Here is a 26436-nt window from a genome sequence, read left to right as displayed (position 1 = left end):
GAGTTGTTCGCTCGCTAGCTGATTTTAGCAGCATTGCACACGCTAGGCAGCCGCCCTCTGGGAGTGTAATTTAGCATAGCAGAATTGCGAATAGAATTTTTTTTGCATTTTCTGAGTAGCTCGAGATTTACTCCTACACTGCGATCAGCTCAGCCCATTTCGTTCCTGTTTTGACGTCACAAACACGCCCTACATTCGGCCAGCCACTCCCCCGTTTCTCCAGACACTCCCGCGTTTTTCCCTGACACGCCTGCGTTTTTTAGCAAACGCCGGGAAAACGCTGAGTTGCCGCCCAGAAACGCCCCTTTCCTGTCAATCATTTACCGGACACCAGTGCGACTGAAAAGCGCCACAGACGCTACAGCAAAACAGCTAAGTTTATAGTAAAATAACTAAGCGCATGCGCTCTGCGTACCATGCGCATGCGCAGTTAGCGACTAATCGCAGTATAACGAAAATCAGCAACGAGCGAACAACTCGGAATGACCCCTTATGTGCACTGTAGGGGAGTCAGATATAACATGTGCAGAGAGAGTTAGATTTGGGTGGGGTGTGTTCAATCTGCAATCTAAATTGCAGTGTAAAAATAAAGCAGCCAGTATTTACGCTGCACAGAAACAAAATAACCCACCCAAATCTAACTCTCTCTGCACATGTTATATCTGCCTCCCCTGCAGTGCACATGGTTTGCCCAACTGCTAACAAAGTTCCTGTTGCGATCAACTCAGAATTACCCCCATGGTCTGTTATCTCCTCTCCAGGACATACCTTTACCGCAAGGTCTGTCCCAGCACCCTAAAAAAATATAATTATAGATCTAACAAGAAAATGAAAATATTTTAATGCCGTTTTTCGTTTTCTTTATAAAAAGACCCCAAAGGGGTAAATTTACTAACATGGGTGTTCTTTTTAAGATGGGATGTTGCCCATAGCAACCAATCAGATTCTACTTCTCATTTATCTAGCACCTTCTAGAAGATAATACCTGGAATCACCAAACGCCAGTATTTCTAAATTCCAGTCCTCACAACCCCCAAGTGCTCATGCCATATCTCCAAACTGTCCCGATTTTCACGGGACAGTTTAATTTTTTTGGCGCTGTCCCACCCGCGGGCCACAGTGTTACAGTAGGGGTTGCAGTTGCGAGGCTTTTGGTCACGTCATGGTTCACTTGTGTACAGTGTCTATTCACAGGAGACAGGGAGGCTGGAGTGCATGCCAGCAGTTCACAGAGCTCTGGGCATGCCCCCTCAGTGACGAAAAGGGGAGGCGTGGCTTGCAATCGCAGCATTCCTACGATGCCCCTTTTGCCGAGGTCACGCCCTCTTTTCGGTCACATGCAGCTTAGCCATGCTGTAGTCCCAATTCAGCAATCATAAATGTTGGGAGGTATGCTTCTGCTTTAAGAATTTCTGTCTATAGGAACAAATGGCATAATTACAGACCTAGCAAAATATTCACTTGTGTTGGTTAAATAAATCCTGAAAACATGAGCTGTTGAGGATGCATGAGGTCTAGAGTTAAGAAACATTGCACTGTGCTGTATAACATTGATGGTACTTCCCTTATGTTCCCTTATGCCCACCTTCATGTACACCTAAAACCACCTTCCACTGCCAAGTTGTTGCGTCATGGACTAAGACTGTGTTCCTTTTACTGGATAATCACTATGGCAAAGATCTTTATTTTTACTTCTGGCAATCTGTCATTCCTGCAGCTTGTTGCTTTTATTAATCTGTAAATGTTTCCCCCTGTTTGCCACATCCTCTATAATTCGTGTTGATAAATGACCTCTTATAATGGGATGTACAGTTTGACAGGGGGTGTTTGCTTTCATTGGCACAGCCAATGGCTACCATAGACGCAGGCAGTGCAGCTGCTATGGAGCCCAGAGTTGAGAGGGGCCCACCTTCCCTTTCACAGGTACATGTGTTATATATATATATTTTTCACCATTGGGGTCCTTACAAGCTTTCGCCTTGGGGCCTACAACATATTTAATTATGTTCCTGGAGCTGGTCATTGTAATGTGGTATAAAATGAACTGGAGGGCATTATAATGTTACATAATATGAACTTGGCACTTTAATGTGGCACAATATGATATGGAGGCACTATAGTGTGGCATAATATGAACTGGGGGCACTTAATGTAACATACAGTAATATGAACTGGGGACACTGTATGTTATAATGTGAATTCGGGGTACTGTGTTGCATAATGTATACTGGCAGCCATACAATGTGACATAGGGGGTAATTCCGAGTTGATCGCAGCATCAAATTTGTTAGCAGTTGGGTAAAACCATGTGCACTGCAGGGGGGGCAGATATAACATTTGCAGAGAGAGTTAGATTTGAGGGGGTTATTTTGTTTCTGTGCAGGGTAAATACTGGCTGCTTTATTTTTACACTGCAATTTAGATTTCAGTTTGAACACACCACACCCAAATCTAACTCTCTCTGCACATGTTATATCTGCCACACCTGCAGTGCAAATGGTTTTGCCCAACTGCTAACAAATTTGATACTGCGATCAACTTGGAATTACCCCCATAATGTGAACTAGGGCACTACTATGGGTCTTGACATTAACTAAAGCACTTCTATGGTTCTGAAAATGAAATAGGGTACTATTATGGGGGTTAAAATAAACAAATGCTGCAGAGAGGTGCCACTCTAGAGACATTTGGATAGGGGCTTGTGGCCGGAGAGACTAGCCAGCCACACGTATAATGGCGTCTGCGGCACTGAAGGGGTTAACCCTCGTGCCCAGCGCCATGTTGCGGACTGTTTAAAAGTTTGTTGAATGATGTGTTTTAACATGTCATATGTAGTGCTCTGTGCACCATTGCAGGAAGACATGTTTAAATGTACTTATTTTATATTCAAGACAGGCTTGGTGTATATTTAAAGGGAAACACGTGTTTAAATTAAATGTATTTAAAGGAAAAAATGCAGTTACTTTAGATGTCTGAAAAGGCATCTCTTATCCTCTGGAAATAGGAAGGGGCATGCTAATGGCTCTGTGCTAGCAGAGAGGTGTGAAGGACAATACCTTTTGATGTGTCAGTTCCTTAGAGAGAGATGCTTATCACTGGGTTTATGGGCTTGGAACTTGTTTCATGTACCTGATTTAATTGACATACAAACGACCTATGCAGGAAGGAAGACTGTTTGTATTGTAGCCTTCCTGTTGTAATCTCAGACACTGGGTTTGCCTGGAGATGTGAATGAGACAGAAACATTGTGTTTTGAAGCTATGTGATAAATTTATCAATAGTGAATGTTAATCTGATACCAAACGTCTGTGTCAGAGGAAGGAGGATATTGTTTTATTGCACTTATATCCTTGTAAAATGTGATTTATTGGTATTTTGTAAAATAACCTGATTGGTTGGAGAAGACAGGGAGGGCTTACCCCCCTGTGATACTGTGTGGAAAACTGACATAAAAAGGAAACCTGCGTGCCTCCAGAGTGGTAGTAGTTATACCATCTTATTCTGCTGGAACATCTTGCTGTATGCTGTTGCCCCTAGCAATAGGGAAGAGTTCTCTTTAGAACTATATTTGAGCAAATAAACATCATTGCCTCAAGAAGATTGCTTCATCTTGTGACCAACAGGGTTAGGCCAAACCTAGCCCCGTCCTCCGGCTGTCCAGGGAAGCACCTAACGTCTCCAAGCTCCGCCTTCCGCCAGCTACCGGTAGAGGCCTAGCAAGTGGCTAGTGGGGATTCGTCAGCACCACACAGCTGTGGTAAGGCAGTGCGTCGGCACATACAGAGCAGAACCGTGGTTCCAAACGCCACGGCAGGTTAGGAGTTTGGTGGTAGCAGCGAGAACCCGCCCACAGCGTAGTGGGTGGAGTCAGTAACAGGCGGTTACTGACGGTAAGCGGGAATCCCCTATGTGGTCAGGCCTCGTGCGGCTTGACCTTCCATTCTGTGCGCAGTCGACGGGACGCGGCAAGCGGCGAGTGCTTCCGTACGGTACCGTCCTGTCACAGAAATTGGTGGCATAGTGGTGGGATATTCCCAGGCGGCTTTTCATCACCCGATTGGAGAAGCCGAGTTACTCAGGAGAGGAGAAACTGCAGCGCAGGAAAACGCACAAGATGGCGGAATTCAGCGGAATGTCCAAGGAGGATCTGGAGATTGTATGCCAGGGGAAGGGTGTGGATATCCCTTCCAACGCGTCCAGAAACGTCATGAAGGCGGCGCTCAGGAGCGTGGAGGAGTCTCATCGGGCGGAGGTGGAAAGCACTGACGGCGTCAGCATCGCAGAGGACGGCCCACCAGTGGACCTTCGTGAGGAACCGGTGAGAACCACAAGCCCCGCCCTCTCTCACAGCAGTAATGTTTCCCAGCAATCCCTAGCAGGGCCAGGATCCCAACGTCCCAGGGGGGGCGACCCGGATACCCTAGCAGATCGGCTAGCGGAATTGGGGGAAAGGGCAACGGAGCAAGAACGCATGCTTGTCATTCGGATGTGGCATGCGGAGCGGGCATCACAAGCCGTGGTACCCCGGGAGCCGTTGTCAGCTGTTGTACACAGATCGGGACGCATTCAGTTTGCCAAGTTTGCAGACAGTGATGGGGACATTGATGGACATTTACAAGTTTTTGAAAGGACTTGCAAACTACACAATCTACCCAAGTCGGAGTGGGTGAGACACCTTGTGCCCACTCTGCATGGAGAGGCCTTGGAGGCCTATCGAGGAGTGGCCACGGAGGACTGTGGGAACTACGACGAAGTCGCGAAGGCCCTCCTCCAGCGATTCTTCATCACTCCGGAGTCTTACAGGAAGAAGTTCAGAGACTTGCCCAAGAATCCTAGCAGCACCCATGAACAGTTCGCCAACCAGCTGCGGCAGTACGTGGTGAACTGGGTGAAGGATTCGGAAGCCACTACATGGGACGCACTGATCGACCTGATCTGCAGGGAGCAGTTCTACCGCAGGTGCGCCCAAGAAGTGAAGGAGTGGGTGCTAGATCGGGAGCCACCCAGCTTAAAGATGGCTGCCCAATTAGCAGACAAGTATGTGGCAATTCGGCCACAGGGGCAGAAGCGCCCCGCCAGCAGCCAGCTCCAACAGACTGTACCACCAAGGGGACCCCCCTCTTCAGCTCATCACCCCCAAAGACAAGCATCTTCCAACCCGGGTGCTCTTAGCCAGCAACCGCACCGCAGCGTCCCTGCAACTGATCAGAGATCATCGGTGCCACGACTGGAGAAGAAGTGCTACGGCTGTGGGAAAATCGGACATCTGAGGATGAACTGTCCTGCATCCCAAGCACCCCAGACTCGTGCCCCAAATCCGAGTGCTGGAACCCGGCTCGCTTGTTTGACGAGAGGAGATGAGCCTACAGAGACTGTTCCCCCTCCAGTCAGGCTGATGGAGTGTGGCGAGAGACAGGTGCACTCGGCGGAGAGAGTCACCTGCATGGCCAAACAGCCCCTACACAACATGTGGAGGCACCTGCAGCCGGTCCACGTGGGACCCCTGCAGGGAGAAGGCCTAAGAGACTCTGGGGCCTCAATCACTGTGGTGAGCCCCCACCTTATAGATCCTGCTGCAGTATTGCAGGGTCGCACTGCCACGGTCACCCTGGCAGAAGGAACAGAAAAAGAGGTTCCCATGGCAAGAGTCTACCTGGACTGGGGAGCTGGACCAGAGTTGCGAGAAGTTGCCGTCATGGATGGTCTCCCAACTGATGTGGTCCTAGGAAATGATCTGGGTGGTGGGATCGTCACTACGTTTGTTGGCGCCATTCCCCGGAGTCAAGTTCCAAAACCACCGTTGACATCAGCTACTCCAGCACAGCCCAGCCCAGAGGAAAAGACTACAGCTGCTAGACAACTGCCAGCACAGCCAACCACAGCATCAACCAGCCCAGAGGGAAAGATTACAGCGGCTAGATCAGCACATCGACCCCGCATGCCTTTTGCCTCTGGTATGCCTACGTCCCCTAGCAACGCAGAGGATGTCGGTTCCAGCTCGTGTGATCCTGTGGGGGTGCCCAATGATGCTCCTGACCCAAGTGGTTTGCCAACTCCGGCGGTGAGTATGAGAAACCACACTGACTTTTCCATGACTCACCCCTACCAGACTGACCCTAGTAGTCCCCACCTAGATCCCCCTGTAGAGTGTCCAAATTTAGGAGAGATTGAGGGCCACAGGCAGGAGTTTAGGGAGGCGCAACTCTCTGACCCATCCCCGAAAGGCATGAGGCACCACTCTGGCAGCGGCCTTGACAGGGTTGGGGCGGGGAGTTTGACCTTGCGGGAAGGGTTAAGGTACAGGGTAGCCAGGAAAGTGGGAGGGGATAGACCAGATAGGGAATGTGTCCAACTGGTCCCCTCAGGGCACTTTCCTGTGCAACCGGTGTCGGTTGCCAGCGAAACCCCTTTGGACAGTAACCCGGAGACAGACCGTACCCTGAAGTGCCTGACAGAGAGCTTACCCTGGTCTGGAATGTCGGATGACGCCCAGACCAAATGTAAGGCTGGTGCCATGCGTTGGCAGCTGGGGCACTCCAGCGTTTGTGTTGTCTCTGGGCCTCTGCCCATAGGAGAACCCTTGCAGCAAGTTGCTGTGGACATAGCAGGTCCCCTGCGTGTGCGCAGTAGATCGGGGAAGACACGCAGCCTCCCTGTAGTGGATGCCACACATGATCCAGAGGCTGGTGGTCTGGCCGCCATCACTGTGGCACAGGTAGCGGACGAGGAGGAAGGAGTAGGCCTAGGTGACAGGGTAGGTTTCCCGAGTCATAGGTCGACAGAAGAGGATTGGAGGGCAGGTCTGACAGTTAGGGCAGACAGTTGCCAGATAGGTATGACGGAGGTGCAGTGCCTGGGGCACCATGTGGGAGGAGACAGGGGTAGGCCCAACCCAGAGGGGGTGGAGGCAACCAGAGGCTGTCCCCGACCCACATCACCCAGACAGGTACTGACCTTAGAACCTGTAAGGCCCTACGGACATGTTGTCATTGACTTTAGTCCTGTAGTGAACCCCTTGACAGAGATGGCTAGGAAGGGCATTCCCAAGTCAGTGGACTTTGCACCCGCTTGCGAGTTGGCATTCCAGTCATTGAAGGAGGCTTGGGTACCCGCTCCAGTGCTGATGGCGCACATTCTTGACCAGGACTGTGTGTTACGAACTATTGCGCCACTGCACGGACTGGGAGCTGTACAGAGCCAGAAAGAGCCATATGGGCAGGAGCACCCTGTGGCCTGGTTGAGCAGTATACTGCTATTGTGGGAGGTGGGGTATGCCAGTTGGGACACCGTGGGTGGCACTTGTTTGTAACCAGCCCCCCACCGTGGTGACTTACCACCTACCTGTTAGGTGGCTGCAACCTACCTTGGGGGAATTGGACAGACTTTTGTGGTGGCGCCTTGAACTTGGACTTCAGGTGGACTATTTGAACATTGTGCACCCACGAAGAGAGGCCCACTACACTATGGATGAACTGTCTAGGCCAGAGCCTACACATCCCAGGTAGCGTCCCCTTCAACACAAGGGACTGCGGGACCAGGACCCAAATCGTTGGGACATGGGTCCCTGGTTGACCCGCTTGAATGGGGGGGGGGGGGGGGGGAATGTGGCCGGAGAGACTAGCCAGCCACACGTATAATGGCGTCTGCGGCACTGAAGGGGTTAACCCTCGTGCCCAGCGCCATGTTGCGGACTGTTTAAAAGTTTGTTGAATGATGTGTTTTAACATGTCATATGTAGTGCTCTGTGCACCATTGCAGGAAGACATGTTTAAATGTACTTATTTTATATTCAAGACAGGCTTGGTGTATATTTAAAGGGAAACACGTGTTTAAATGAAATGTATTTAAAGGAAAAAATGCAGTTACTTTAGATGTCTGAAAAGGCATCTCTTATCCTCTGGAAATAGGAAGGGGCATGCTAATGGCTCTGTGCTAGCAGAGAGGTGTGAAGGACAATACCTTTTGATGTGTCAGTTCCTTAGAGAGAGATGCTAATCACTGGGTTTATGGGCTTGGAACTTGTTTCATGTACCTGATTTAATTGACATACGAACGACCTATGCAGGAAGGAAGACTGTTTGTATTGTAGCCTTCCTGTTGTAATCTCAGACACTGGGTTTGCCTGGAGATGTGAATGAGACAGAAACATTGTGTTTTGAAGCTATGTGATAAATTTATCAATAGTGAATGTTAATCTGATACCAAACGTCTGTGTCAGAGGAAGGAGGATATTGTTTTATTGCACTTATATCCTTGTAAAATGTGATTTATTGGTATTTTGTAAAATAAACTGATTGGTTGGAGAAGACAGGGAGGGCTTACCCCCCTGTGATACTGTGTGGAAAACTGACATAAAAAGGAGACCTGCGTGCCTCCAGAGTGGTAGTAGTTATAGTTATACCATCTTATTCTGCTGGAACATCTTGCTGTATGCTGTTGCCCCTAGCAATAGGGAAGAGTTCTCTTTAGAACTATGGCCCTCATTCCGAGTTGTTCGCTCGTTCTTTTTCATCGCATCGCAGTGAAAATCCGCTTAGTACGCATGCGCAATGTTCGCACTGCGACTGCGCCAAGTAACTTTACTATGAAGAAAGTATTTTTACTCACGGCTTTTTCTTCGCTCCGGCGATCGTAATGTGATTGACAGGAAATGGGTGTTACTGGGCGGAAACACGGCGTTTCAGGGGCGTGTGGCTGAAAACGCTACCGTTTCCGGAAAAAACGCAGGAGTGGCCGGGGAAACGGTGGGAGTGCCTGGGCGAACGCTGGGTGTGTTTGTGACGTCAACCAGGAACGACAAGCACTGAAATGATCGCACAGGCAGAGTAAGTCTGGAGCTACTCTGAAACTGCTAAGTAGTTAGTAATCGCAATATTGCGAATACATCGGTCGCAATTTTAAGAAGCTAAGATTCACTCCCAGTAGGCGTAGGCTTAGCGTGTGTAACTCTGCTAAATTCGCCTTGCGACCGATCAACTCGGAATGAGGGCCTATATTTGAGCAAATAAACATCATTGCCTCAAGAAGATTGCTTCATCTTGTGACCAACAGGGTTAGGCCAAACCTAGCCCCGTCCTCCGGCTGTCCAGGGAAGCACCTAACGTCTCCAAGCTCCGCCTTCCGCCAGCTACCGGTAGAGGTCTAGCAAGTGGCTAGTGGGGATTCGTCAGCACCACACAGCTGTGGTAAGGCAGTGCGTCGGCACATACAGAGCAGAACCGTGGTTCCAAACGCCACGGCAGGTTAGGAGTTTGGTGGTGGCAGCGAGAACCCGCCCACAGCGTAGTGGGTGGAGTCAGTAACAGGCGGTTACTGACGGTAAGTGGGAATCCCCTATGTGGTCAGGCCTCATGCGGCTTGACCTTCCATTCTGTGCGCAGTCGACGGGACGCGGCAAGCGGCGAGTGCTTCCGTACGGTACCGTCCTGTCACAGGGCTCCTTCAAAATGTTGTTCTTTTTGTGGGGCATAGCATCCCCCCCACCCCTTAGTACCAAAAGATACCCATTATAGCCCTGCCCCCTTTCTTTATAGCAGAGTGTAGGGCAGGGGAAATTGATCACCCCTACTGCAGCTGATCGCTGCACTCTGCAGAAATCAGCTACTTGTTTCCCCCTCTTCTCTTTGTTATGGCGCATGTACAACAGCGTGCCATTCGCACAGCATTCTAGGGCGATTTCAGGAGTGATATCACCTGTTTCTCTGACGTCCTAGTGGATGCTGGGGACTCCGTAAGGACCATGGGGAATAGACGGCTCCGCAGGAGACTGGGCACATCTAAGAAAGATTTAGGACAATCTGGTGTGCACTGGCTCCTCCCCCTATGACCCTCCTCCAAGCCTCAGTTAGATTTCTGTGCCCGGCTGAGCTGGATGCACACCAGGGGCTCTCCTGAGCTCCTAGGAAGAAAGTGTTTGTTAGGTTTTTTATTTTCAGTGAGACCTGCTGGCAACAGGCTCACTGCACCGAGGGACTAAGGGGAGAAGAAGCGAACCTACCTAAGTGGTGGTAGCTTGGGCTTCTTAGGCTACTGGACACCATTAGCTCCAGAGGGATCGAACACAGGACCCGACCTCGTCGTCCGTTCCCGGAGCCGCGCCGCCGTCCCCCTTACAGAGCCAGAAGCAAGAAGGTGGTCCGGAAAATCGGCGGCTGAAGACTTCTGTCTTCACCAAGGTAGCGTACAGCACTGCAGCTGTGCACCATTGCTCCTCATGCACACCACACACTGCGGTCACTGATGGGTGCAGGGCGCTGGGGGGGGGCGCCCTGAGCAGCAATACTGACACCTTGGCTGGCAAACTGGCACCATATATAGCCCCAGAGGCTATATAGGTGCTTTTTAACCCCTGCCAGAATCCATAAAAATGCGGGAGAAAGTCCGCGAAAAAGGGTCGGAGCTATCTCCTTCAGCACACTGGCGCCATTTTTCCCTCACAGCTCCGTTGGAGGGAAGCTCCCTGGCTCTCCCCTGCAGTCAATACACTACAGAAAGGGTTAAAAAGAGAGGGGGGGGGGGCACAATTTAGGCGCAGTATACAATATATATAGGCAGCTATAAGGGAAAACACTCTTTATATGTGATATCCCTGTGATATATAGCGCCCTGGTGTGTGCTGGCATACTCTCCCTCTGTCTCCCCAAAGGGCTTTGTGGGGTCCTGTCCTCTGTCAGAGCATTCCCTGTGTGTGTGCTGTGTGTCGGTACGGCTGTGTCGACATGTATAAGGAGGATAATGATGTGGAGGCGGAGCGAATGCCTGTAAATGTGATGTCACCCCCTGCGGGATCGACACCGGTGTGGTTGGACTTATGGAAGGATTACGTGAAAGTGTCAACTCCTTACACAAAAGGTCGACGACACAGAACAGCCGGCTACTCAGCTTGTGCCTGTTCCAGCGTCTCAAATGTCATGGGGGGCTCTAAAAACGCCCGCTACCTCAGATGGCAGAAACAGATGTCGACACGGATACCGACTCCAGTGTCGACGACGATGAGACTAGTGTACCCTCCAAATAGGTCCACCCGTTACATGATTGAGGCAATGAAAAATGTATTACACATTTATGATAATACCCCAGGTACCACATAAAAGGGTATTATGTTTGGTGAGAGAATACTACCAGTAGTTTTTCCTGCATCTGAGAAATTAAATGAGGTCTGTGAGGAAGCGTGGTCTTCCCCCTGTAAGAAATTGATAATTTCTAAACGGTAATTGGCAGCGTACCCTTTCCCGCCAGAGGATAGGTCACGTTGGGAAACACCCCATAGGGTAGATACAGCGCTTACACGCTTATCAGAAAAGGTGGCACTACCGTCTCCGGATACGGCCGCCCTGAAGGAACCTGCTGATAAAAAGCAGGGGGTTACCCTGAAAGATATAGTCACACACTCGGGCATTATATTGCGACCAGCCATTGCTTCGGCATGGATGTGCAGTGCTCCCGCTGCGTGGTCAGATTCCCTGTCGGAAAATAACTATGGATAGGGACAATATTTTGCTAACAATAGAGCATATAAAAGACGTGGTCTTATACATGCGTGATGCACAGAGGGATATTTGCCGGCTGGCATCAAAAATAAGCGCTAGGTCCATTGCCGCCAGACGGGGGTTATGGACTCGGCTATGGTCAGGCGATGCCGACTCGAATCGGCACATGGAAGTTTTGCCCTTTAAGGGGGTAAAACTGTTTGGGGATGGTCTTTCAGACCTCGTTTCCACAGCTACTGCTGGGAAATCGACCTTTTTGCCACAGGCTACCCCACAACAAAAGAAAGCACCGTATCATCAAGTACAGTCCTTTCGGCCCCAGAAAAGCAAGAGGGCTAGAGGCTCATCCTTTCTGCCGAGAGGCAAAGGTAGAGGAAAAAGCTGCAGCACACAGCTAGTTCCCAAGAGCAGAAGTCCTCCCTGCGTCCGGTAAGTCCACAGTATGACGCTGGGGCTGCTCAGGCGGACCCGGGTACGGTGGGGGCCCGTCTCAGAAATTTCAGCGCCCAGTGGGCTCTCTCACATGGATCCCTGGGTCCTTCAAGTAGTATCTCAGGGGTACAGGCTGGAGTTCGAGACGTTCTTCCCCCCGCCGTTTCCTAAAATCTGCCTTACCGGCACCTCCCTCTGCCAGGGAGGCGGTGTTGGTGGCTATTCAACACTATAATCACAACAAGTGATTGTCAAGGTGCCCCTCCTTCAGCAAGGAAGGGGTTACTATTCCACAATGGTTGTGGTACCGAAACAGAACGGTTCGGTGAGACCCATCTTAAAATTAAAATACTTGAACTTTTATATCAGAAGATTCAAGTTCAAGATGGAATCGCTCAGGGCGGTTATTACGAGCCTGGACGAGGGGGATTACAGGGTCTCCCTGGACATCAAGGATGCGTACCTGCATGTCCCCATTTACCCTCCTCACCAGGAGTACCTCAGATGTGTGGTACAGGACTGTCACTATCAGTTCCAGACGCTGCCGTTGGAGTTGTCCACGGCACCGAAGGTCTTTACCAAGGTAATGGCCGAAATGATGATACTCCTTCGCAAGAAGGAAGTTTTTATTATCCCGTACTTGGACGATCTCCTGATAAAGGCGAGGTCCAAAGAACAGTTGGTAGTGGGGGTAGCACTCTTTCGGGAAGTGCTACAACAGCACGAGTGGATTCTCAATATTCCAAAGTCACAGCTGGTCCCGACGACACGTCTTCTGTTCCTGGGAATGATTCTGGACACAGACCAGAAAAGAGTGTTTCTTCCAGTGGAAGCACACGAGTCCTGGAAAAAATGGTAGCTTCGTACGAAGCATAATTCCATTCGGAAGGTTCCACTCAAGGACGTTCCAGTGGGACCTGTGGGACAAATGGTCCGGGTCCCACCTACAGATATAACAGCGGATAACCCTGTCGGCAAGAAACAGGGTGTCGCTGCTGTGGTGGCTGCAGAGGGCTCATCTACTAGAGGGCCGCAGATTCGGAATACAGGACTGGGTCCTGGTGACCACGGAGGCCAGCCTTCGGGGCTAGGGTGCAGTCACACAGGGAAGAAATTTCCAAGGAGATTTCGCTTCACATAAATATTCTGGAGCTAAGGGCCTTTTACAATGCCCTAAGCCAAGCAAGGCCCCTGCTTCAGAACCAGCCGGTACTGATCCAATCAGACAACATCACGGCGGTCGCCCATGTAAACAGACAGGGCGGCACAAGAAGCAGGATGGCGATGGCAGAAGCCACAAGGATTCTCCGATGGGCGACCTACACCCGGGGGAATGGGGACTTCTTCCAGAAGTTTTCCAAATGCGGGTAAACCGTTGGGAATGACTACGGGTGGACATGATGGCGTCCCGCCTCAACAAAAAGTTGAAAAGATATTGCGCCAGGTCAAGGGACCCTCAGGCGATCGCTGTGGACGCTCTAGTGACACTGTGGGTGTACCAGTCGGTTTATGTGTTTCCTCCTCTACCTCTCATACCCAAGGTACTGAGAATAATAAGAATGCGAGGAGTGAAAACCATACTCGTGGTTCCGGATTGGCCAAGAAGAGCTTGGTACCCGGAACTTCAAGAGATGCTGGCAGAGGACCCTTGGCCTCTGCTGCTCAGACAAGACCTGCTGCAGCAGGGACCCTGTCTGTTCCAAGACTTACCGCGGCTGCGTTTGACGGCATGGCGGTTGAACACCGGATCCTAAAGGAAAAGGGTATTCCGGAGGAAGTCATCCCTACCCTGATCAAAGCCAGGAAGGATGTCACCGCAAGACATTATTACCGCATTTGGCGGAAATATGTTGCTTGGTGTGAGACCATGAAGGCCCCGAAGGAGGAATTTCAACTGGGTCGATTCCTACACTTCCTGCAAGCAGGGGTGACGTTGGGCCTCAAATTGGGGTCCATCAAGGTCCAGATTTCGGCTCTGTCGATTTTCTTCCAGAAAGAACTGGCTTCACTGCCTGAAGTTCAGACTTTCGTCAAAGGAGTTCTGCATATTCAGCCTCCTTTTGTGCCCCCAGTGGCACCTTGGGATCTCAATGTGGTTTTGGCATTCCTGAAATCACATTGGTTCGAACCACTTAAGACTGTGGAATTAAAACATCTCACGTGGAAAGTGGTCATACTGTTGGCCCTGGCTTCAGCCAGGCGGGTTTCAGAATTGGCGGCTTTGTCTTGTAAAAGCCCTTATCTGATTTTCCAGATGGATAGGGCAGAATTGAGGACTCGTCCTCAGTTTCTCCCGAAGGTGGTCTCAGCTTTTCACTTGAACCAACCTATTGTGGTGCCTGCGGCTACTAGGGACTTGGAGGATTCCAAGTTGCTGGACGTAGTCAGGGCCCTGAAAATTTATGTTTCCAGGACGGCTGGAGTCAGAAAAACTGACTCGCTGTTTATCCTGTATGCACCCAACAAGCTGGGTGCTCCTGCTTCTAAGCAGTCTATTGCGCGCTGGATTTGTAGCACTATTCAGCTGGCGCATTCTGCGGTAGGATTACCGCAGCCTATATCAATAAAAGCCCATTCCACAAGGAAGGTGGGCTCATCTTGGGCGGCTGCCCGAGGGGTCTCGGCTTTACAACTTTGCCGAGCAGCTACTTGTTCAGGGGCAAACACGTTTGCTAAATTCTACAAATTTGATTCCCTGGCTGAGGAGGACCTGGAGTTCTCTCATTGGTGCTGCAGAGTCATCCGCACTCTCCCGCCCGTTTGGGAGCTTTGGTATAATCCCCATGGTCCTTACGGAGTCCCCAGCATCCACTAGGACGTAAGAGAAAATAAGATTTTACTCACCGGTAAATCTATTTCTCGTAGTCCGTAGTGGATGCTGGGCGCCCATCCCAAGTGCGGATTGTCTGCAATACTTGTACATAGTTATTGTTGCAAAAATCGGGTTTTGTTGTGAGCCATCTCTTCAGAGGCTCCAATTGTTATCATACTGTTAACCGGGGTTCCTATCACGTGTTATATGGTGTGATTGGTGTGGCTGGTATGAGTCTTACCCGGGATTCAAAATCCTTCCTTATTGTGTCAGCTCTTCCGGGCACAGTTCCTAACTGAGGCTTGGAGGAGGGTCATAGGGGGAGGAGCCAGTGCACACCAGATAGTCCTAAATCTTTCTTAGATGTGCCCAGTCTCGTGCGGAGCCGTCTATTCCCCATGGTCCTTACTGAGTCCCCAGCATCCACTACGGACTACGAGAAATAGATTTACCGGTGAGTAAAATCTTATTTTTTTTACCATACTTTGGACCCCATACTTGGATTATCATCTCCATAATTTGCAGCCAACTGACTGCCAATTTGTAGAGCTTTCCAGTTTTTTTTTTGTAAGCTTCCAGCAGCTGCTACTGCTGTGACTCTGACTGAAACCATTATATTCTGTCTTGGCACTTACCTTCATACAGCTTTTCACAGCACTGGGACTGAGTGCAGTCAGCAGCCGCATCATACCCCGCACAGCAGCAACAGTTTATCAGACGTACCATGGAACCCCAATGATTATATATCCGGATTATACTGGTAAAGTGGACCTCTCAAGTGACAAGTCCGTAAACACTATTTACATTATTCAATTACCAGACTTTCAGTTCCTAATTTACATTCATTCTTTCAATGTTGCATTTTCCATTTCAGTGTCGGCTATTAAATAATGAGACTAATGCTGGGTACACACCTACAGATATATCTGCAGATCAATTGAACTGCAGATATATCTAAAGCCGGATTGGGCAGTGTGCTGTGCATACACACTGCCCGATCCGTGGGGGACTGACGTAATGAACTGGGCGGGCATTTTCACACGCCTGCCCAGTTCAGCTGTCAGTCACCGCCGGCTGCTGCAGCTTGTGTGCGGGTGGGCGGCTGACCGACCGTACACACACACCAATGTGCCAGTATATCTAACGATATATTGTCCGTCAGCTATGCAGCAGGACTGACGCGATATGTCTGTGAACGACATATCCCAACACTTTTGTAGTAAAGTTGACTCATTGTTGTGCTTTCTGGTACCCAGTCTGCTAATATAACACCCTTGATATCAAAGAAAACAACATGGCTTTAATTTTGGATTTGCGTTGACATGCTTTTTTTGATGGTACAGTATTTTCCAGTGCATGGACTGAGGTTTTGTCTCAGGATCATACTAGAAGATCAAGTTTCATCAACTTTATCTAAAATATGTGAATCCCCTTGAATTTGTTCCAAAATGTCTGTACAAATTTGCTTTCGATTTTTGAGAAGCCTTGGAACCATCTTAGTACAAACTTTTGTCGTGTTAAGATCTAGATGCAAAACTTGCAAAACAGTTTCTTTGTCGATGTTTACCATTTCTGCTATCAGGGTGTAGTATGGTATGCCGGCGGTCGGGCTCCCGGCGAACAGCATACCGGTGCCGTGAGCCCGACCGCCGGCATACCGACAGTGTGGCGAGCGCAAATGAGCCCCTTGCGGGCTCAGTGGTGCGCTACGCGCGCCATGCTACGCGCGCCACGCTATTTTATTCTCCCTCCTGGGGGGTCGTGGACCCCCACAAGGGAGAATAAGTGTTGGTATGCCGGCTGTCGGGATTCCGGCACCGGTATACTGAGCACCGGGATCCCGACAGACGGCATACTGTAGACCACCCCATACAGATGCTGAGTCAAAAGTAAATTAGGAAAATGTTCTAAGGACCTTATTCAGTAAGGAATGCAATTTCTGACAAAAAGCAGTTGCTGTGATCAAATAGTTGCCACCCAGAAATAGAGAAAAAACGCCCATTGCAGAAATTGCGACTGCATCACAATATGCGGGCTGATCGCAAACCCATACGCAATTCCCAGAACATCGAAGATTTTTACTATCTGCGCCAGGCAAGGTCATCCCCAGTTCTTGCGACACAAGAGGCTGGAAGTAATCATCGCTGACATTATAGGCTCTCCTTAAAAACACCTGGGCACGCCTGTGTTTTTTCAGACACCCAGAAAACTGCAGCTTTCCGCTCAGGAACGCCGGGCTCCTGTCACTCAAACAGCGGCTGCATTGCGATCATGATGTGTACACAATTTCTTTTGCTATTTTTACTCACACGTGCGCAATACAAACGCTGCACATGCGCAGTCATTCGATAATCAGCTAGACTGCGAATCACAAATTTTGCAATCCTTCCTGAATGAGGTCCTACATTTTTTCCACGTTTTTCTGTTTGTTTTCAATGTGCAATGCCTTCCGGGACGTTCATCATCTTCGACGTCCTCACAACTGTTACTAAGGGCGGGATATAATGGAGTCTGCAGCAGACATGGGCTTCTTGTTCACAAGCAAAATGATCAATAATGACACATGTTCACATAAATTGCAGTTGAGGGTGACATGCTGTAGAACTTTGGAGTGTTAATTTTACATTTTCTTTCTGGGCCTGCAAAAATACACTGTTTGCATGTGGTATTTCCAAAACTAGGAAGTGGGATGTTCCTATCTATGCACCAGGAGGACAAATATGATCAATCCTGCATAATTAAATGTGCTCTGCATATTCTGCGGTTAATAAATGTCCATTAGTAACCTTTTCCAGAACACCTGTTTAGAACTTTAATATGGACCACTTCAAAATTATTTGTGCACTGCAACATATTTTTCAGCTTTCATCATCTTTTATTGGTTTCTACAAAAGCATTTCATCATTTTCTATATACACAACTGTCAACTCTATATTGAAGACTTGCTAATTTTTTTCTGATAGGAAAGTTGACTGAAAGGAGCATCTATGGGCTAGTCTCTGTAGGCACAACTCGTCCCTTCAGTGACAGAGAAGTTTTCATGGTTGCCTAGTTAGTCCCCAAGAGGTACAGCTTTTGATAAGCTAACATATATGGTGAGACCATGAGGTAATTAGTAATCTGTTTGTTCAAATCCCTGTGGGCACAATTATCTAACTGCTGAGTTCCACCACAACTAGTATATGAAGAAAATGTCAGGGACTGTAGACTTAAAGAAAAACAATAGCTGCCTACTCGTTTAAAGATGAAATAGCATGAAACTACAATAAAAGGTCAATAAATATAATTGTACCTAAATCATTTTTTTCAGAACAGTGACTATAAAAGTAGCATTTAAAAATATATTTGTGAAATGTAAAGGTATTTGTGATTACTGGTAGAGATGAATATAATTTCTGTGTTTATTATACAGTGAAATCCCAAGAATCCTACCTTAAACAGCTTAGCCAATTCCTGAGTTACAAACATACTGTAACTATTTTCCTTACATTTCATCTGAGGAAACCTCACCTCCCTGAAGTTCATTTAATCTTCCCTCCAAAAGGGTGACCCTTTGTTTAAGGGTCTGTTGGGCATTGCTATATTCTCGAAGCAAACGTGCAAATCGAGTATGCAGCAGGTCCAAATTGGACTCTAGATGTTCCAGTTTCTCTTCAGAAGATTTACCTTTCATTGCATTTTTCTCTTTTGTCTCATCAAGCAGGCCTTCCTTTGTAAGTATTTCTCTGCCTCTCTCTTCCAAGATTTTCTTGGCATCTGGATACTCAACCAAAGCCTCCATTAGATCATCTTTTGAAAGGCAGAAAAGGTCAGAGTAGCCAATGCTACGAATGCTTGCCGTCCGACGGTTGCCCATCTTGCTCCCCTCAATATTGAGAATACTAATCTCGCCAAAGCAACTCCCAGATGTCAGAATAGCATATTGAGTGATTCCATCCTCTCCCACAACGGCTAGTTTTCCCTCTTTGATTATGTACATTTCTCTACCAATGTCCCCTTTGCGACAGATGTAATCTCCAGGGCTGAAAACCTGAGGTCGTAGTTTTAGAACCAACTCCACCAGAAGGCCAGCCTCACAGTTCTGAAAGATCCGTACCTGAAGAGAAATACCCACAAACCATAAATCAAAGAAGAAACATAACATATAGGTTAGAAAAAATATGGACATTAACAAATGTTAATTAAGGCAAAACTACCTAGGGTAAATGGATGCTTTTGCTGCTGTTCATTATGGTAGTAAGAAGAAGTAATAATAAAATTAACAGAAATGATAATAGAATTGCAGCTAAGAAAAGTTTTCAGAAATTGGTTATCTAAATGTATTTTCTCTAACGTCCTAGTGGATACTGAGATGACATTAGTACCATGGGGTCCATTGGAGCCTGACACTTTATGAAATCAATAGTGTGTGCTGGCTTCTCCCCTATATGCCCCTTCTGCAGACTCAGTTTAGAAAAATGTGCCCAAGGAGCCGGGTGCATTCTCTGGAGCTCCAGAGAGTTTTCTTCAGAAATTGATGTTAGTTTATTTTTTTCAGGCAGCACTGGTTGGCAACCAGTCTGGTTACATCCTGGGACTTAGGAGGGGGGGAACTGAACCAACTTCCTATAGAGTTAATGGTTCGTATCCCCACTGACAGGACATTAAGCTCCTGAGGCGCTGTTTCACATACCCCCAGGGTGTGCGCACACGCCGTCAGCATGCCGCCACCCCTAACAGATGGCGAAGATGCGGTGCGGTGAGTACTGACACCGGGGTCCAGTTAGCGGGTCTCCGGTGACAATGGCGGCATAAAAGCGCCATGGTCACCCGGCTTTGGTGCCCGCTGCGGCCATCTACACTGGCGCTAATATAAGGGGATTTTTAAGCTCCTTCTTTTTACACAAAACCTGCTATAAAGCCAGTATAATCTGTGAAGGACCGCGTGCCATTGAGGGGGCAGGGCTTCCCAGAGAGCGGGATCAGAGGCTGAAAAGCGCCATTACCTGCTGCTGCTGACTGCCAGGTTGCATGCTGAAGCTGCTCCTCCACAGAACTCACTGAATCACCAATTCTACTGGTATCAGGGGGTCTTATAGAAAGGGGGGCACATATAAGCAGCGCAGACACTGCTGCTGTGCTAAATAAATAAATATATATATATATATATATATATATATATATTCCCAGCGGTGCTCTGCTCTGACTGAGGCATTGTGTGCTGGTCCCAATTCTCTCTGTGTCACTCCATTCGGGCTATTTGGGGTTGTTATGCTGTTTTTATATCTGTGTTGACACTGCACTGTGTTTTTCACCTAACTCTGTGTTTTTTTTCTGCAATAAGAATGTCTGGGAAAAAGACTGTGTCCCTCATGTAACACTAAGTTTACACCTTCTCCAGGGGGGTCCCTCCTGTGTAGCCAGTGTTCTCTGCCCTCACAAGGTAGCAGTATGCAGGAACCTGAGTGGTTAGAATAATTCAAAACCATGATTACTAATATTAATACAGAGTTAGCTACCGCCAAACAGGAAAGGCAGACCCTTAAACAATCTGTAGATGATTTTTTGGTTTCGGCTGCTGACCACAGACAGGCTCTTCAGCCCCCTCTGGTGGTCTCTCATAAAGGCACGCTCCCACAGGTGCTCCAGTCTGCTTCTGATACTGACAAGCAAGAGCTGGATGAGGGAGAAGAAGATGTGGAAGATGACAAATCTCTGTCCCCGTGGGTTGAGGCCTTGATTTATGCTATTAGGGAAGTCCTTAACATACCAGATAAGGAGACCGAACCAGAAGAGGAATTGTTTTTTAATGTGAAACCAAAATCCTCGGCAACCTTCCCTATATCAAAGGAATGAAACTCCCTTTCTAAAGAGGCAATCCTGACCAGAAATTCCAAACACCTAAACGGTTACTAAATTATTTTCCTTTTCCTCCTGAGGATAGGAAAGTAGGGGAAAATCCACAGTCCATGGATACTTCAGTGTCCAGGCTGTCACATAAAATTGTACTGCCTGTACTTGGGGCTCTTTCTCTAAAAGACCCAGCTGACCTCAAAATTGAGACTACACTCAAATCTATTTATACTGCGGTGGGCATAGCTCAAAGGCCCACTATAGCTTGTGGCTGGATTTCAAGGACAATGGTAAAATGGTCTGATAATACAATAAAGGGGTTTGACTCCGTGCCTCATGAAGTGATCTTTACACTACTGCATCATATTTAGGATGCTGCAAATTTTATGAGTGAGGCTGTGAAGGAATTATGTCTCATCAATGGCCATACCACAGCGATGGCGGTCTCGACTCACAGGGCTCTGTGGCTGCGACAATGGTCAGCGGATGCTGATTCCAAAACAGGTGTGGAGAATCTTCCTTTCACAGGGGATGCCTTGTTTGGGGAAGAACTGAACAAGTGGATTTCTCAGGCGACGTCGAGTAAGTCTGCATATCTGCCATCTGCTGTGCCTCCTGATAGACGTCCCTTGCCAGGCCCTCTCTGCAGTCCTTTTGTGTGTCCAGATTCAGAGGCAGAGCCAGAGGTGCCTCGAATGCTGATAGAGAAACTTGCGGTAAGTTCTGTAAACCAGCGGCTGTGGATCTCTGGACAGGGCCTCCGGATCCTCATCCACGAAGCCCTCCGCATGATGGTTGGCCCCAGCAGCAGGGATACATTCAGATAGGTGCTTGCCTTCAACACTTCGCCCATGTGAGGGATCTCATATCCCAAGGGTACCGGTTGGAATTTCATGCACTACCTCCTCTCAGATTTTCAAGTCAAGCTTACCAGCTTCACCCACAGCAAGAGTTACCTTGCAAGATGCCATTCAAAAATTACTGCTAACTCGGGTTGTTGTCCCAGTGCCTCCTCTGTTGCACAACAGGGGGTTTTACTCCAGTCTATTTGTTGTACCAAAACCGGACGGTTCGGTACGGCCCATCTTGAATCTAAAATCTGTGAACCCGTATCTACGTATGTTCAAATTCAAGATGGAGTCCATGAGGGCGGTGGTCTCCGGTCTGGAGAAGAGGAAGTTTCTAGTATCCCTGGATGTCAAGGATGTTTACTTACATATCCCCATATGGCCTCCTCATCAGGTTACCTCAGGTTCACCATTCTGGACTGCCACTTCCAGTTTCATTCCATACCCATTGGTCTCTCCACAGATCCAAGGGTATTCACAAAAGTCATGGCAGAGATGATGCAGGAATTGCGCAGGATGGGGGTCAACATAGTCCCCTACTTGGACAATAAAGGCGGTGTCCAGGGAACATCTGCTACACAGCATCGACTTGACTACTCGCCTGCTTACAGACCATTGGTGGATCCTAAATTTCCAGAAGTCTATCCTGGAACCGTCACAAAGAATTAAGTTCCTGGGAATGGTACTGGACATGGTGTCTCAGAAGGTATTCCTTACAATGGACAAGGCCTTGACTATCCAGGCTATGGTCCGCTCTGTGTTCAGACCCCGCAAGATCTCAATTCATCTATGTACTCACTTAATGGGCAAGATGGTAGCCTCCTATGAGGCGATCCAGTAAGGAAGATTCATGCCCATCCATTCCAGCTGGACCTGCTGGACAAGTGGTCAGGGTCTCACCTGCACATGCACCAGAGTATAGCTCTGTCGCCAAAAGCACGGATCTCCTTGTTATGGTAGGTACAAGTCTCTCACCTGGTGGAGGGTCGGAGTTTCAGTGCCCAATCATGGAATCTACTGACAACGGATGCCAGCCTCCAAGGTTGGGGTGCTGTGTTCCAGGGGGCTCAGTTCCAGGGGAAGTGGTTGAGTCCGCAACTGCACTCCCGATAAATGTTCTGGAACTCATGGTAATTTACAATGCTCTACTGCAAGCCTCCTATCTTCTCCAGAATCAAGCCAGTCTGACAACGCCACAGCAGTGGTGTACATAAACCAACAGGGAGGAACAAGAAACAGGGCCACAATGCGAGAGCTATCAAGAATACTCCTCTGTGCGGAGGCCAATGCAAGGGCCATCTCAGCCATATTCATTCCAGGCGTGGACAATTGGGAAGCGGACTTCCTCAGCAGGCACGACCTCCATCCAGGGAATGGGGCCTTCACCCTCAGGTGTTTCAACAACTGGTTTACTGGTGGGGCTGTCCACAGATAGATCTGATGGCTTCTCATCTCAAGAAGAAGCTCCGTCGTTACTGTTCCAGAACGAGGGATCTGCAGGCTGCAGCAGTGGTCGCTCTGACGGTGCCGTGGACTTACCGTTTTTTTGTACCTGTTTCCTCCAATCCCTCTCATTCCCAGAGTTCTAAAAAGACTCAAAAGTGAAAGCGTTCAGGCAGTTCTCATTGCCCCGGAATGACTTCGAAGGGCCTGGTATGCAGACCTCCTGACCATTTCTCTGGAGGAACCCTGGTCTCTACCGCTTCTCAAGGACCTTCTTCGACAAGGACTATTCATCTATACAGACTTACTGCGGCTACCTTTGATGGCTTGGAAGTTGAGAGGGAGAGTCTAGCCAGAAAAGGTCTGCTATCCAAGGTTATTTCCACTATGGTCCAGGCCCGTAAGGTGGTCACGTCAAAACATTACCACCGTATCTTGGAGAAATATGTTTCTTGGTGTGAGGGGAGAAAATATTCTCTTGTGGAATTTCAACTTAGCCATTTTCTGCTCTTGCTGCAAGCAGGCATGGGCTTATGACTAGACTCCATTAAAGTTCAGATTTCGGTTCTCTCCATCTTCATCCAGAAACAGCTGGTTGTACTTCCAGAAGTACAAACTTTCCTGAAGGGTGTTCTTCGCATTCAACCACCCTTTGTCCCTCCCATGGCTCCGTTGGATCTCAATGTAGTCCTGACTTTTCTTCAGTCGGACTGGTGTGTACCCTTACACAGGGTGGACTTGAAATATGTTACTTGGGAGACTGTCATGTTACTGGCTTTAGTCTCTGCAAGACGTGTGTCAGAATTGGGGGCCTTATCCTGTAAGAGCCCGTATTTGATATTTCACGAGGATAGGGCAGAGCTCAATACTCGCCCGCAGTTTTTGCCGAAAGTGTTATCGGCTTTTCACATTAATTAACCGATAGTGGTTCCGGTACTGACACTTCGGCTGCTCCAAAGTCCTTGGACGTTGTGAGGGCTTTGAGAATTTACATCAAGAGGACAGCTCGTCACAGGAAATCTGACTCGCTTTTTGTCCTTGATGATGCTACCAAGATTGGATATCCTGCTTCTATGCAGTCCATTGCTCGCTGGCCCAGGTTGACTATTCAACAGGCCTATTCTTTGCCAGCTATGCTGCTACCGAGTTCTATTCAGGCCCACTCCACTAGGTCAGTGGGTGCTTCCTGGGCAGCTGCCCGGGGCGTCTCGGCCCTACAGTTGTGCCGTGCAGCTACTTGGTCTGGTTTGAACATGTTTGTTAAGTTCTATAGGTTTAATGCCTTGGCCAGGGATGACCTTCAATTTGGTCAGACGGTTTTGCAGGGGTCTCAGCACTCTCCCACCCATTCTGGGAGCTTTGTGACTTTCCCGTGGTACTAATGTCATCCCAGTATCCACTAGTACATTAGAGAAAATAGGAATTTAATACCTACCGGTAATTCCTTTTCTCGTAGTCCGCAGTGGATACTGAGTGCCCGCCTCAGTGCTTCGTGTTCCTGCTTACCTGGTTGTAAGTGTTCTTGGTTGGGTCTGCTGTCCCTGTTCCATGTTTGGTTAGCTTGGCTATCCTTGTTATAGTTAGCGTTTCTGTCCTCTGGTCTGGTTAGCGCTGCTATCCTTTCTTAATGTTGTGTGTTGGTTCGTTGCCTCACCGCTGTTTATGTATATATCCTTCTCTCAAAGTATGTCCGTCTCCTCGGGCACAGTTTTCCTAGATTGAGTCTGCAGGAGGGGCATAGTGGGGAGGAGCCAGCATACATTATTGATTTCTTAAAATGCCAGGCTCCAATGAACCCGATCTATACCCCATGGTACTAATGTCAACCCAGTATCCATTACGGACTACAAGAAAAGGAATTACCGGTAGGTATTAAATTCCTGTTTTATAAAGCAGCCGAAGAATGTGTTGCAAAATGTTTTTTTTAAATAGGTATAAAAAAACTTTATGCACAAATTAAGTTTAAATTGATAGTAGCAACTGACCTTCTTTAGTGTCTCCAGATGAACATTTATGGCTATTTCAGCTCTCAGTTTGTCAGGCAAGTTTTTCAACACTTCTCTTTCATCTACTGTCTTTTTGTTTGTCCAAAGATAGTCAAACCATCGAATGACTTTGGCCTCCAAATCTTTGCTTACTTTTCTGAACTGCATATAGTGCTTAATGGCATCTATTTTAGCCTGAAACTCAGCCCTGGTTGCATTCATGTTAGAGATCATGGAACCAACATTTCCTACAATGGTGGCAAAGATCAAAACACCAACCAGAAAATCAAAAATGACAAAAAGGTACTCTAAATCTGTGACAGGGGGAGGAGTTTCTCCGATGGTGGTGAGTGTCAAAGTAGACCAGTACAGGCAGTAGACATACTCACGGGTAAGATAGCCATAGTTAGGATCTGTCACATTTGGGTAAACCCATGTGTCTGTGCCAAAACCAATTGCCTTAGATATAGCATAGTAAATGCAGGCATTCCAATGAATAATGAGTAGGATATATAGAACTAGATTTATTATTCGAAACATGTTAGGGTAGCTTGTTCGAGTCTCGGTTTGGTCAAAACATTCAAACATGCGTGGAAAATGTAGAAGACGGTTGAACCGCAGCTCTGGCCGATGAAGTCCAAATGCCAGATAGCCTAGGTCAGTCGGGAGTATAGAGATGATATCTAGCTTAAATTGCAAAGTGTGGACGTAGCTGTCTCTTAGCATCTTGGGATCTCTTACAAGTAGTCCCTGCTCCAAAAATCCTAGAAAAAGAAAACAGCATGCAGAGCTATAATATATACTGACATAAACAGCGATTTCCATATAAGAATAACTCTGTCATTGCTGCAGAACTGTTTGGGTAAATATATGAATTTAGTAGATAAGACAATAGTAGCATACAGGGGAGGCACAAGAGGTGGGCTGAAAGGGCAGTGAGCCCTCCCCATGCTGTAGTAGCCACACTTCTGCAGTCACCTCCACTGGCGAACAAAGGGGTGCCTGGTTGTGCGTTGGACCACCCATTAGCCAGATCGCCAGATACTAAATCTAATTTATAGTAAACTTATATACACATATAAACGTGATGTCAAAAGAAGACTACAGCACACGCATATACATGTGCTCATTTGCGCTCGCCCAGCTGTCGGTATGCCGGCAGTCGGGATTTCGACGCCGGAATGCTGGCCGACGGGAGCCCGACCGTCGGCATCACATACTACACCCATCGGACACACATAGCTGATCACTTTAGCCAGGTCCCGCTCAGCTTTCTCTGCCGGGGCAGAGAAAGGTGGGCAAATGCCTACCTATCTCAGTGCTGCCCTGTGATCTCGCCAGCCTGAGATGGCGAGATTATCACAGGGCATACTGCGATATTTTGTCACATTTTTTTTTTTTGTAAATCTGGTCAGATCGCATTTCCAATTATAAGTATTGGGATTGCAATGTGGCTTACTAAAAATCCAAATGCCCTTAAATACATTCAGGTGATACTAAAATAATGTGAAAAGGGTGTGTAAACACCCTTTTTCACATTATTTTAGTAAAAATAATGTTAATAAATAGACCTCTATATCTAATTTGGAGGAAGA

At 48.1% G+C, this 26436-nt stretch overlaps 1 protein-coding gene across 1 annotated transcript in view; it reads right to left on the bottom strand.

The window, feature by feature from the left end:
• Window positions 1-18217: 18217 nt before the first annotated feature.
• The window catches only part of CNGA2 (cyclic nucleotide gated channel subunit alpha 2), a 79949-nt gene continuing 71730 nt past the window's right edge, over window positions 18218-26436 (bottom strand). Inside the window, exons 6-7 of the mRNA XM_063938522.1 lie at window positions 24842-25605; window positions 18218-18829 (exon numbers count right to left, since the gene is read on the bottom strand). Coding sequence (XP_063794592.1) covers window positions 18218-18829; window positions 24842-25605 — 1376 coding nt within the window. The remainder of the gene's footprint in view (window positions 18830-24841; window positions 25606-26436) is intronic.

Source organism: Pseudophryne corroboree, chromosome 8 (genome assembly GCF_028390025.1).
Source record: "Pseudophryne corroboree isolate aPseCor3 chromosome 8, aPseCor3.hap2, whole genome shotgun sequence".
Classification (NCBI taxonomy): Eukaryota; Metazoa; Chordata; class Amphibia; order Anura; family Myobatrachidae; genus Pseudophryne; species Pseudophryne corroboree.
Note: the sequence above shows the minus strand (reverse complement) of the source record. Positions and strands in the feature narration are given on the sequence as shown.